This window comes from Sciurus vulgaris (genome assembly GCF_902686455.1).
Source record: "Sciurus vulgaris genome assembly, chromosome: 10".
NCBI lineage: Eukaryota > Metazoa > Chordata > Mammalia > Rodentia > Sciuridae > Sciurus > Sciurus vulgaris.
The window spans coordinates 73,848,056-73,862,312 of NC_136470.1; the positions used below are offsets into that span (position 1 = coordinate 73,848,056).

A 14,257-nucleotide genomic window follows, 5' to 3' on the forward strand; every position below is an offset into this window, starting at 1 on the left:
ATTTTATATTTTAATAAGGAGCACTCTACCAATTTTTTTGTTTATTTATTTGGCTTTTGGGTCTTTTCTTGTGTGAGTGGTACTGAGGATTGAACCCAGGGGTGCTTAACCACTGAGCCACATCCCCAGCCCTTTTTTTATATATATATATTTTATTTAGAGACAGGGTCTTACTGAATTGCTTAGGGTCTTGCTAAGTTGCTGAGGCTTGCTTTGAACTTGAGATCCTCCTGTCTCAGCCTCCTGAGCTGCAGGGATTACAGACCTGTACCACCATGCCTGGCCCTACTTTTAAGTTAATTAAAAACAAAGAAAATCCACTAGACAAAGTAATTTTTTTTAATTGACATTTACAGAGCCACAAAGACTTTAATAGTCAGTCTTTAAAGTTGTTTTACCTACATTCACGGTTGCATTCCACAGGGTCAGATTCCTTTTGAGAATTTTCTTGTTCTCTGAGTCGCTGGTTCAAAATTCTCAATTGCCTAAAAGGAAATAACGAAGAACTATGAACATAAGAATCCCAAGCCCACTTAACAGTATACATTTGACAACCTACCAAAAAAGACCAAACAACACGTACAAATATGTAACAACAAATCTCATTAGTATGCATAACTATAATGCACCAATAAAAAATTGTTGGGGAAAACAAACGAACAAGACAAACACAAACAGTGGTATACAAACACTACCCAGTAGAATAGTGTACGTGCATCTCATCTCCAAAACAAAAAACAGATACTAACAGAACAAAATAACAACAAAAGCACCCTACTGCTAGGGGCCTGAGATAATTCTTAAAAGATTGTTTGGGACAATATAAAACTTCCCCTCATTTGAAAAAGGATAACATTTCTTTTTCTTCACTTTTTTTTTTAATTCTCTTTTTCTTTTTGTTGTTTATTCTTTCCCTTTACATCCCTTACTGCTATTTTTTTTTCTGCTTTTCTTCTCTGCATCTTCATAACTGTAGTCAATCATCTACTTTTTAAAAGATCAGTCATTACTATGAAGTAGAATACCTGCAGCCCACTGACGACTATCAGATATCTTTCTGCTTGATGTTTGTCACACAATGACAAAATTGGGAAACACAAATCTATGATTCTAGTAATTTCCTTATTAGATGTAAAAGTTAATGGCTACTTAATGAGAATGTGAATAAGTAGCAACCTTGCCCTAAAATGAACTTCACAATAATCTCTAGCATCTTTTTAGAATTGCTCATCTGAAAATACGCTGCATTAAAATATTTATTTTGTTACTGAATCTAAAATGATAGTACCCTTACCTCATTAGCAAACACATGTATTAAACATTAAATATACAAACAACCAATCCAAACAATAGAGTTTTAGGGAGAAATCCAAATAATCTTTAAGTGAGAAAGGCATTCCTAAGCAAGATTCAAAATCCAGCAATCATCAAGGAAAAGAATACAGGATTTAAGAACATCAAAATTTGAAGTCTATTCTAGAATTGAAGGCCTGGAAGAAAATTCCTACCATATGTACGAGAGGCAAAGGGTACATGATATTTAAAGAGTTTCTTTAAATGTAAGGAAGTCAACCTAGTAAAAAGTGACAAAGAACAGAATGGGCAATTTACATAAGAAATAGAAATGGCCTATAAATACCTGAAAAATGCTCAGCCTGCAAATTTAAAACAAGGAAATGTTTTTTGGTCATAGGATTGACAGAAATAAAAGAACACTCCATTGGTGACAGTATAGGGAAATGAATGATCTCAAATGATTAGAATCTATTGGTATAACCACTTTGGATAACAATTTGGCAATATTCAACAAAATGTAAAATGTTCATAACCTTTGACAAAATAATTTTACCTGTAGGTTATCTATCCTCAGAAATAGCTGTACATGTGAAAAGCATGAAAGCCTGGTATATATGAGTAAAATAAGTGCATTATTTAATAAATAGAAGTTGGAAACATAATATACATAAGTATGGTATATACAATGAAATATTAATGCATTGGCATTGAGAAGAATTAAGACTTTCATACATACTGATATGGAAAGATATCCCAAATACACAACTGATAAAGTGGAAAAGAACAAGCTATAAAACAACAGAATTCTGATTTTCTAAACAGGTTTTCCCTTTATAATAGAGTGTAGATCTAGAAAAGGCAACATAGACTGGTGACCCAGAACACAAATAGAATGCTTCTTTCAGAAAATCTGCAAGTGTGTAGGCTCTCTTATACTAAGTATGTAAGAGCAGTTTTGTTGAAAATCTTTTTGTATGTCCCTGGTCAGATTATTCTTTTCCCAAACAGTCAATCTATACTTTTCATCATTCATTGCAAGTCTTTCATCCTTACCTTCCTTTTCTCAGTAAGATACTTTCCTATTTTCACTAAAAATAATATGGTTTGGGACTGACTCTAACACCCTTGGTCCCAGGGTATACCCATTAATCTGTATGTACATTAACTCTCAGTTCTTTTCTCTGGTCTCAGATAAAGAGAAGTCACTTCTGCACCCCAGATTCCATCTCCTTCTAGACTCTACCCCTTACCTTTAGTTCTGTATCTGTAGCTTCTCCACTTGGCCCATTGCTATGCCTGAGCTGCAGAGCACACTGCAACTCCTTCCATATTGGAAGTGAAAACACTGCAGCCAGCTTAAGTGTCCCTATCACCAGTTACTCTCTTCTTCCCTGCTTTCAGGGTTAGGCTTTTAAAAAGTAACTATTCTATAAAAAGTGATATATTGTTATGGTTTGGATGTGAAGTGGACCTCAAAAGCTCACATGTGAGACAATGCAGGAAGGTTCAGAGGAGAAATGACTGGGTTGTAAAAGTCTTAACCCAATCAGTGAATTAATCCCTAATGGTATTAAACGAAGTGGTAGGGTGTGGCTGGAGGAGGTGGAAACTGAGGCGTGGCTATGGGGTAATATATTTTGTATCTGGAGAGGGCAGTCTCTCTCTGCTTCCTGATCACTGTGATGTGAACTGCTTCCCTCCATCACCCTTTCCTGCCATGCACCTTGAGCCCTTAGGAATAGAGCTGACCTTCTATGGACTAAGACTTCTGAAACCATGAGTCCTCAAATAAACCATTCCTCCTCTACAGTTGTGCTGGTCAGGTCATTTAGTCACAGCAGCCAAAAAGCTGACTAAAACGTATATGATCTAAAAATAGCCCAAAATAATCTTCTAAAAATGGGAGTTACACGGTACTGTTTCAAAATATTATGTGTTAAATTTAAATATACTTGATTTTAACAAAGAAGAACTGATGGTATTTAGGTAAATTTTTCAGTTAATTCATTTTTACGTAGGTTTATTGAGATAAAACTGATCTATGATAAACTGCACATAGAGTATACAATTTTATACATTTTTGATATATGTGGTGAAATCATCACCACAATTAAGATATTCATCACCCTCAAGTTTTCTCATGCCTTTTTTCATAACCTTCTGTTCCTAGACAGACAACCACTGATTTATAGATTAATTTCCATTTTCTAGAATTTCATACAAATGGAATTATCATACAATACTCTTATATAGCCTGGCTTCTTTTCCTCAGCATGATGATTTTAAGATTCAACCATTCTGTTGCATGTATCAACAAGTCCTTGCTTTTTACTTTTGAGTAGTATTCTCTTGTATGGATATACCACCATTTGTTTATACATTCACCTGTTGACAGACACTGGGGTTGTTTCCAATGAATATCCATGAACAAGTTTGTATGGACATATGCTTTCACTTCTCTTGAGAAAACATTTAGGAATGGAATTGCTGGATCATATGGTAGGTGTATTTTAATTTCCAAGAAACTGTCAAATGTTTTCCAAAGTAGCTATACCACTTTACTTTCCTACATACCATATAGATTGTGAAAGTTCCAGTTCTTCCACAACCTCACTAACACCTGGTATGATGTTCTGAATTTTTGTCATTTCCATGGGTATCCCCATGGATATCCCTTGGTATCTCATCTTGGCTTTAATTTGCATTTTCCTAGTGATTAATGATGACAATGATCTTTTCATGTTTTTATTTGATATACATATATCTTCTTTGGTGTAGGGTATTTTCAAATATTTTATCCATTTTTAAACCAGATATTTAAAAAGTGATAATTTTATTATTGAGTTCTGATAGTTCTTAAACATTCTAGTCACAGGTTCTTTGTTAAATGTTTTGCAAATACTGTCTCTCAATTTGTTGCTGAGCCTCTTCATTTTTTGTATCTTCTGAAGAGCAAAAATTTTAAATTCTAGTAAAGTCTAACATACTCACTTTTTCCTTTCTCATTTATATTTTTCTGTTATTTAAAAAATCTTCCCCAACTCAAGGTAAATAAGGCTTTCTTCTATCATTTCTTCTAATAGGTTTATAGTTTTAGCTTTTACATTAAGATCTGTAATTCATTTCAAGTTAACTTTTGGGTATGGTGTGAGGTAAAAGAAGTTGAGGTCCTATTTTTTGTTTTCAAATATGGGTCTCCAATTGTTTCAGCACTACTTACCAAAAAGATTATTCTTGAGCAGGGGGCATAGCTTGTAATACAGCACCTGCCTTGCATGTTCAATCCCCAGCAACACATATGCACGCATGTGCACCCTTTCTTTTTTTGCCGGGGGGGGGGGGAGTGCCAGGTATTGAACCCAGGGCCTTACTGACTGAGCTATCTCCCTGGCCCCTGTGCACACTTTCAAACACACACACACACACACAGATTATTCTTTCCTCATTGAATTTAATATCTTTGTCAAAAATTAATTATCCCTATATGCAAGTTTGTTTCTGAACTCTGTTCAGTTTCAATGATTTGTCTGCTTTTATACCACCACCACACTGTTTTGATTACTGTAACTTGGATAGTACCAAATTTGTTCTCCTTACCCAAAACTATCTTAGTTATTTTAGGGTCTTTGAATTTCTACAAAATTTAGAATCTGAATTCTATAAAAAAGCCTGCTTGGGTTTTCACTAGAATCATTAACAACCTATAGAAAAATCTGGGGAGAACTGACAGTTAAATAAATCTTAGATCTATGGACTTGGTTTTTCTCCCACTTACATAGATATTCTTCAATTTCTCTCAGTAATATTTTATAGTTTTCTGTAAACAGGTCTTACACCTCTCTTACCAAATTTATCACTAAATTGCTCATAGTTTTTATGATACTTTGAACAGTACTGATTTTAAATTGCATTTCAAGTTGTTCACTGTCAGTACACAGAAATACAAAGTATTTTATACACTGGTCTCATATCCTGCAACCTTATTAGTTCTAGCAGCTTTCTGTGAATTCTAAACAGTATCATGTCATCTGTGAATAACATAGTTTTACTTCTTTTCTTTCCAATATGTTCTATTTTTATTTTGTTTTCTTGCCTTATTGTACTGGTTAGAACCTCTAGCACAACATTGAACAGAAATAGTTATCATTGCTTGCTGGATATTATTCTACAATTTTTTAGCACATACAAAGACAAAAAAGAGCTAAATAGAACTTTAAAGTAATAGGATGATATTTTAAATAGTATTTTTAAATATTATGCATTGAATTTAGGATTATATGATTTTAACTGATGGAAAATAATAAGTGAAATCTGAACCAATAAATTTCAGGTAGGTATTTTTTTACTTCAAGAAATATTATTCCTAAGTAACCTAAAATTAAGGAAATAAGACATGAAAAATATTGTTTGGAATTTATATTGTTAAGATTAACACATTCTATTCTATAACCCTAATTTCTACAGCTATTTTAGTTCTAAGTATACATTTAATGTTCATCTCTACTTTACTCTTTCATTTGAATTCATCTCTTAGTTGTCTAGACTTTGCCACTCAAGAGCTTTGGGTTTGTTTTTAAAGGAGTCCAAGAGTGCTATATTTTCCAAGTTCTTGTCCACTTGAGAATATGATTGTTGCCCTTACACTAAAGGTACAGTTGAACAACATAAGAGATTCTTATAACATTTTCATCCTTTTAGGACTTTGTAAATGATGTTTTATGATCCTCTAGCACAAGGCCGGGGACATAGCTCAGTTGGTAGAGTACTTGCCTTGAAAGCACAACACCCTGGGTTCAATCCAAAGAGTTTATGTTGGAGATGAAAAGGTTTTGGTGATAGGTACACAGCACTGTGAATATATTTAATGCCATTGAAATATACACTTAAAAATGGTTGAAGACAAATATATCTTAACACAGTAAAAATAAATAAATTTTCAAAAAGGATTTGAGAAAAAAAATAAGCTAAGCCTGGTAGAAAAAACTTGATGATGAATTTAGTGGCAGTTAAAGAAGAAAGACTTGGGGCAAAAAAATATAATACCCAAAAACTAATACAACAATTCAGTCTTCATATTAAATATCCCTAACTTTAAGCTTGTTTGTTTATTGTTATTTTGGGCCCCCACTAGGGATTTTCACTTTTATAATTTTTTTCCTCTTTTATTTTTCTGGACTCACCTAACTCACTTTTCCTCTCCTTTCTCTCTTTCTCCCTCTAGGAGAGATCCTACTATCTTTAGTTTTCTTGAGAGATCCTACTATAGGAGATTGTTTCAAGTTTTCCTGGGCTTTCTTTGGAGGATTCATCTTGTGATGTTTATTCTTGGCCAACCTTTGCCCTTGTTGTCAATTTACTTTGAATGTTATATACAAATCTCTCCTATAACTTTTTTCCTTCTCCTGGCTTTTGTGACATTACTCTTAGCTTTCCCACTACTTCCCTTGTTACTCCTTCTCAGCCCTTTTTCACAGGTTCCTCTTCTGTTCTTCCAGTCCAAGCTATTATCACCTAGCAATTCATTCTTTGCTATGTTCTCATTCTATGACTTCTTGGGGAATCTATCATTTATATGCTGATAACAAATCACATCCTTTTAATCACTATTGTCTCCAGTATCTATAACAGTGCTAGATCCATAGTAAAAGCTTAGTAAAAAAGTGTTCAGTGAATTACTTCCAAATCTACATTTCACTACTAGATCTTGTTACTGTGCTCCAGACTTGCACATATCTCCAGATGGTCTAAATGACACATTCAGTATGTCTAAATCTTAACTCATGGAATCTCCCATTACCTTTTTTAAATTAAAAAAAAAAAAAAGTGAGATTTTTTAAAAAACCAAACAAATCTATTCTTCCTCTACCAGCTCCCATATGGAGGAATTGTTACCATCTGTCAAATTAGAAAATTTTAATGCCATCCTTTACTCCTCCCATTTACTCCCAATCATTTTTTTGTTCTGTGTGGGCCTACTAGTCTTTTATTTGAGTTTACAATCAGAAAGTGGTCATGAAATCTAAGTTACCTTATAAGTATTAAGGTATTTCCTAGTTTGATGGCACTTAACAAGAAGTAATACCCTATCCCCAATCGCCACCCAGGATATCTGGGAATGAGCCAGGGTTTTAGTGGTCAAAATAAAAGGGCACTACAGACATTGTGTGGGTGGGAACCAGGAAAGATAAAAATTGGACAACTGTGTTAAATGTCTCACATAAAAACTGTCCAGTTCAAAATGTCAAAGATGCCAAGATGTCATAGAAACAATGCTCTTTTTTTTTTTTTTTTTTTAAGTCAGAAGATGGCAAAACACTTTGATAAAGAGGGTGGGGAATGGAGGAGTCACTTTGGACTAAAAAAAAAACCATGTAGTTTCCAAAATGTCTAAACATAAGTTTTTTTGATCTTACATTCTGCTAAAAGGAGTATATCTGACCAATTCTTCATTTTTCAGTAATTTCACCTTTTAAAAGGTCAAGTGAACAACAGTGACAAGAATATGCTATATACTCATTGCCATTTAAAGACAGAAAGCCTAAAAAGTTCTAGTATCAAGTCTAAAGAATTAGCTCAGTCATCAATTAGGTTAATACCATTTTAAAAAATTAAAAATAATTGGCAGCCAATAAAATAATAAGCATCATTTCCTTGAGTGGACTATAAATTAGAAAATTAGAAAATTAGTTAATTTACAAAAAGTTCTAAGGAACAGAAATAAATAAGAACCACTGATATTTCCATGGTGACAATGTTAAAATACATAATATTCTAAGACTAAATTCTAGTATACTTAAGAAAATAATACTTTATCATTCCTTTAACTAATATGCATGTTTATTTTGAATGGCTTATAGTATTACTCTTTTGTTTCACATAATACACCTGAACAGTGATAATATAAATTAATCTATATTTTCTAGTGGAGACAGTATATAAATCAATGTTAGAATTCCTGTCTCTAAAACCTAATTGACTTAGTTTAGAGTCTCGATTTCACCATTTCTCAGCTATGTGACCTTGAACAATTACATACCCTGTGCCTTAGTTTCCTCATGAATAAGTGAGAATAATAATACCTACTTCATAGAGCTATTTTGAGAATTTAAAGAGATGACACATAGGAAGGACAAGAGCCTGGCATAATACATTCAATAATGTAGCTGCTGTTCATTACCATTATTATTTGGTCTTGGTTTTGAAAAATTAATATTGTTATAGGATCTCTTATGTTGGGACTGAAGGCAGTATTAGAATTTAAATCTAGTGAGTCTATTATATAGAAATCCTATTTGTTTGCTTTTCAGTTTCTTGAAAAATCATGCAGGTCCCTGCAAGTCCCATCTTATACAATGATTATAGCTCATGCAACTACAACACTCAGGACACATTCACATTACAGTGTTCCAGAAGCACCTGCAAGTAAATGTACTCTAATTCACTGTGAAGTATATTAATAGACAGACACTGGAGTGTTGGCCTTGGTGGTGATCACCAAAAGATTCCAAGTTAAGATATTAATATATGGGTGATTGCTTTTACATTTTGAGATTAGACCCCTGATTTACATCTTTCTTAAACAATTATTCAAAAATGTTAATATGTCCAAAAATAAAAATAAATCTAAGAATTTAAATGAGCTTTTTTTCCCTATGTTTAAATGTGGTAGGGTTATATACTCACTCATATCAGGTTCTCCTTTCAGGAATATGGAAGAATGGAAAAATTATCTGCCTCAAACATTTATGTTAGGAAGGGTCATGTATCTTGTTTTAGCCTACAAAATATTAAGTGACTCATGGCATGTAAGAATGATCCACGGCTATATCCATGTTCTCTTCTTCCTAGAAAATGCACACTGACACAGTGGTTTCATGAGGTAAAAGGAACCTAGATCCTGAGTCAAAAGATGAAAAAGAGCTTCCTGTGACTCATGTTGTCTTGGAGTCAGGGAGAAATACGTTTGCTGTGCTATGCCACTGAAATTTAGACATGTGTTACTGTAGAATAATTCTCTTGTCTATATACTAAACCAGTTGAGAGGTAACAAAAACAGGTAGGAGAAAATAGGTAGTAGTGGGCAGAAATAATTAAAGTATAGTTAAAGAATCCTAGAAATCTTTGGAAAAAGAGCAGAATACAGTAAGACAGCAAATCAATTTTCCTTATGAGGTTCTAGATTTCTCATTACACAACTTTGTTCTGACTATGGAACATCTTTACCTACACACAGAAATATTCAAAGAGCAATTCTTACCTTCGTAACTGAGCATTTTCACTTCTCAGTGGTTGCATGGCCAGTGCTATTTCAACTTGAATATTTGTGTTTCCACTTACTGCTGGAAGCCCACATATACATGCTTCTACTTCTGTTATCAATCTCTGAATTTCTGAATCCTCTATAAAAGACAAAAAAATGAATAAAATCAATATTTTAAACTGATTTCGGACAAAACTTGATACATATTACTAAAAAAGAAAATCTTTATAGGTATGCTCACACTTGGCTATAAATACATTTCAATTCAATTACTTATGATTATACAAATCCCATTTTTCCTCTTTCCTGCTTACTTAAAACAATTCTAATCTTAAATCAATGGCTTATATTAGTGCTTCTTTTCATTTGAGTCAAGTAGGAAAGTAGTTTACACATATTTCCTAGTTCATACCATAAGGTTTCCTATAATTGATTACAATACAAACATTAACAATTCAACCTTTGATCCTGGTATAAAAAACAATTTATTTTGGGTGATTCATTTGGCAAAATATTGAGGGATGGTTTACTACGTTTCATCATTTGATTTTATAAAGTAGATTTAATATAACCAGCCACATTCTATCATTTTGGTTATTAACTGTGCATAGTATATATTTTAAGAAGTAGCAAAAAGATACAGGTACAAAGTAGAGATAAGCTCTTTTGTCCTTTTATCTTTGTCCCTTCATTCTCAAATTTTCTGTGGACTGGAAATATTTAAAATTACCTATTAACCAATATAAAAAGAGGTTGAAATGATAGTATCCTATCTGAAATTTTATATCCTTTGACCAGCATCTAAATTACTGAACTCTTGAAGCCTGGATCTCTTCATGGTTAAATGGAAATAACAATACCACACTGGGTAGTTTAGAAGAGTAAATGAGATACCGTTCTCCAAGCCTCAATATCCTCATCTGTAAAATGGTGAAATGATAGTAATTCATAGGGTTGCTGTGAAGATTAAATGAGGTAATTCATAGAAAATATAGCATACTGCAGGGTACACAGTAAGTGTAGAGTGGTAAGTAATATTGTTATTATTATTAATGATGATTATTGGGTTAGGAAAATAGTAACAATCTGAAAACAGCAATTTTAATTTGCTAAATCTGTGGCTTAATGGTGCTATTCCTATAGTATTTTATGCTTATGTATGTCTGTCGGCAAATGTTACATATTCAGTCAGTACTTCTATAATCAATTACTGTGTTTTTCATGATGATAAATTTGTAATTCATTCAAAGCAATGCTTTATTTCAGAATAGATATATACATGTCTGTGTGAAAACATATTAAATACAACCTGGCTCAAAGACATTTTTCTTGACTTAAGAGAAATATCCTAAAACCAAACTGAAAAGAGCATAAAAGGTTTGCGTTACTTTTCAAAGTGCAATTTGAAGAACAAAATAATGGTTATTAAGGAAATCTCTGTCTTTTTCTTTTTTATTTTTTTTTTGTACCAGGAATTGAACCTAGAGGTGCTTAACTACTGAGCCACATCCCCAGTCCTTTTTTGTATTTTATTTAGAGACAGGGTCTTGCTGAGTTGCTAAGTGCCAAGCTTGCTAAGTTGCTGAGGCTGGCTTTGAACTCTGGATCCTCCTGCCTCAGTCTCCTGAGTTACTGGGATTACAGGAGTGCACCACCACACTTGGCTTTATCTTTTTAAAATAGGAATTAAATTAAGTAATCTATTCTAGGGAGTTAATCATTTTAAGGAATCTTCTAACCACTGTAATTTTATCTCTACAAATTCTCTTTAACTGAATCTTTTTTGGGGTCCATTTGGATCAAATGGAATGAATACACACTTGCAAACAAAACACTGAATGCATGATATTCCCCAACATACTTCAAATTCATAAGAAAGAATACCACAGAAATTTCCTTATTAGCTCAAGATATAGTTCCATGAAAAACACCACAAACTCCAAGGAAATTATTATAAATTTGAATTATAGCTAGACAATATGACACAGCTATTTAGCATAATACCATATTACAGAAAATAGAACTAGTAATAAGTATGTAATATGAAGAAAGTACTCATCTACCTTGTTCTGCTACCAGGGCCTTGAGTTCTCTCAACAAATATTTTATAGTTCTAACTTTGTCAGCAGTCTGGTTCACATTTTTTGCCTTCTGTACATCCTTGACTGTTTTTGTATCTTGCACATGTATGTTTAAATACTTTCCTTCATTTGTGGCCTCTCCAATTTGTTCTCTGGCACATCTTTCTTCATTAGTGGCCAAGAAAGCTGGCTGTGATTGAGTGGGGCTTCGGTGTGTCTGACTGTCCGAGAGAGTTTCTTTTTCATGAGATTGAAACAGAGACATATGTGTTGGAAAACACTTTAGTAGGTCTGCTTCCTTAGGAACTCCTTGTTGTGGCAGAATCCAATTAGCAAGACTTGGCTGCTGAAATGTTGGAATAGCCGCCTTGTCAGTTTGGGGCAAGCCACCTGGAACTCCAGGACTGGGATTAAATGAATTCCTTGGAACATCAGGATAATTCACAGAGATTATTTTACCTTGCGATGCCAATTGGTTATCACCATCAGTTTGAACTTCCTGAAGCAAGCAAGAAAAAAAAAAGCCATCAAAAATGTGAGCATTCACTTAGTAGAGGCATTAATTATAACAAACTCAAAAGAAAAATGTTAGAAAATAACTTTTGAACATTTAAAACTGACTTCTGTTATTTTCAGCTTAAAAGTAAGCTGGATTTCTCCAGTGCATGATAAAGATTCTAGTTTTTTTAAAGCTTAATTAGATCATTTTGCAATATGGGAACACTATAAGATAATGACTAAAATAGACTGTTTACATGCTTTAGAGGCAGCAAAAATTTGTCCACTTTTAGATCAAAACAAACATTTGCACATCGGGAAAATGCATTATAAGAAAATAAGCTCAAGCATACAAAAAGTCTTGGTAAAAATATACTTAAAGAAATGTTACAGTAGTGAAAACACTGGTTATGACTTAAATACCTATTTAGTTGGACTATAGTATATCCACAAAATACAGCATTAACTACTTATTCAGAAAAGAAATGTTAATAGAGAAACATGTTTATAATAAAATTAATTGAAAAAGCATATTCGAAACTGTATAAAATTTAATTATAATTCTTATTTTAGAAAGAAAGCAAGCTTAACAAACAAAATGAAACCTACAAAGATAATTAAATGACCGGAAAGCACTATTTCAGCTGTGCTAGGTTGGTTGATAGGTATGGTTGATTTCTTTTTTCCACTGATTTCTTCCCTTCTCTCTCCCTATTATTCTTAAAAAAAAAATAGGTCAAACCTTTTTAATAAAAAATAACTTGAAAAAATAATTGTTTTTTACATGCATTACATACATTAAGAATTAATAAAATTCAATATTCACTCCTAAGATGCCAATTTCTATAAGCAAACTATCACTTGTGTAATTTAGAAATTGTACCCACGGAATGAACCACTGGAGGGCAGGGCAGCCTCTGAGGTGACCAGACTGGAGTGGAGGTACAACAGCCATAACTAGAATGTGATGTTGCCTGAGATTCTAAAAGGTAGGAGCAGGGAAAAGTCATTCATAGCTCACATTGCTTATATAATAATGAAACAATTTAATCACAGTTTATATCCAGTCTTTAAAAAACATCATTCATACTAACCAGAACCAGACTCAGTATGGCAAGGTACAACAGGAATTCCATTAGAGCCATTCTTTGAAGCCAAGTTACTCATCATTGACATCTGAGTCTGCACATGCTCACAGAGGGCTTGGTATATTATTGGTGAATACATTCTATAATGATCTTGTAATGACCAATCTTGTGCTATGTTTGATGTGTCTCTTTCACTTCCAGTGGAAGCTTCATTAAGTATCTGGTTTTTATTATTTGAAGATACTAAGGTGAAAGAAGGAAAAAAAGTTCTTGTAATATGATTCCTCAAAAACATTTACCGTAAGATCTGAGGGGAAAAAAAAACTTTCAAAAGTAATTCAATTCATTACACATTTTTACAAAAGGGCTTTACCACTACTACTTCCTAAAGAAAAATTGCCCAAATTATTTTTGAAAGTAGTGAATTAAGTAAGTTTTTCCATTGAAAAATTATTTATGCTAATTATTTTTAAAATATTTTTAGTTGTAGAAGGACACAATACCTTTATTTTGCTTATTTAGTTTTACGTAGTACTGGGGATCAAACGCAGTGCCTCACACATGCTAGGCAAATGCTCTACCACCAAGCTACAATCCCAGCCCTATGCTAATTATTTAATAAACCCCATTAAATGCTCTTTGAAAAACCTCTCCTTCAATTATAATATCTGTCTTAAGGGTATTGTATTCTCCTAAAATCCAACAAAAATCCTTCACCTGACTCGTAGTCCAGTTTATGTTCTCAGGAGGAAATCGAAAAGAAAAGACAGAATATAATAACCCTGATGCTTTAAGAGTTAAAAAAAAAAATTAGAGTTTTGAGATCAATGAGCAAAATGAACTTATAAGCCACAAAACAACTCTTAAGCAAATACAAAAAAAAGATATAATTCCTTATATCTTATCAGATCAAAATGGAAATTAGAAATCAACATGACAAAAATCCTACAGAAAATATATAAACACACGGAAATTGTACAACAGTTTCAAATGATGAATGGGTGATAAAAGAAATCAGGGGATAAATTTAAAAA

At 33.0% G+C, this 14,257-nt stretch overlaps 1 protein-coding gene across 1 annotated transcript in view; it reads right to left on the reverse strand.

Moving 5' to 3' along the window:
* CCDC14 (coiled-coil domain containing 14) overlaps positions 1-14,257 on the reverse strand; it is a gene marked incomplete at its 5' end in the record, with an annotated part of 67,027 nt that overhangs the window by 26,727 nt on the left and 26,043 nt on the right. Inside the window, 5 exons of the mRNA XM_079155295.1 lie at positions 403-485; positions 9,554-9,695; positions 11,620-12,136; positions 13,023-13,117; positions 13,230-13,466. Coding sequence (XP_079011421.1) covers positions 403-485; positions 9,554-9,695; positions 11,620-12,136; positions 13,023-13,117; positions 13,230-13,466 — 1,074 coding nt within the window. The remainder of the gene's footprint in view (positions 1-402; positions 486-9,553; positions 9,696-11,619; positions 12,137-13,022; positions 13,118-13,229; positions 13,467-14,257) is intronic.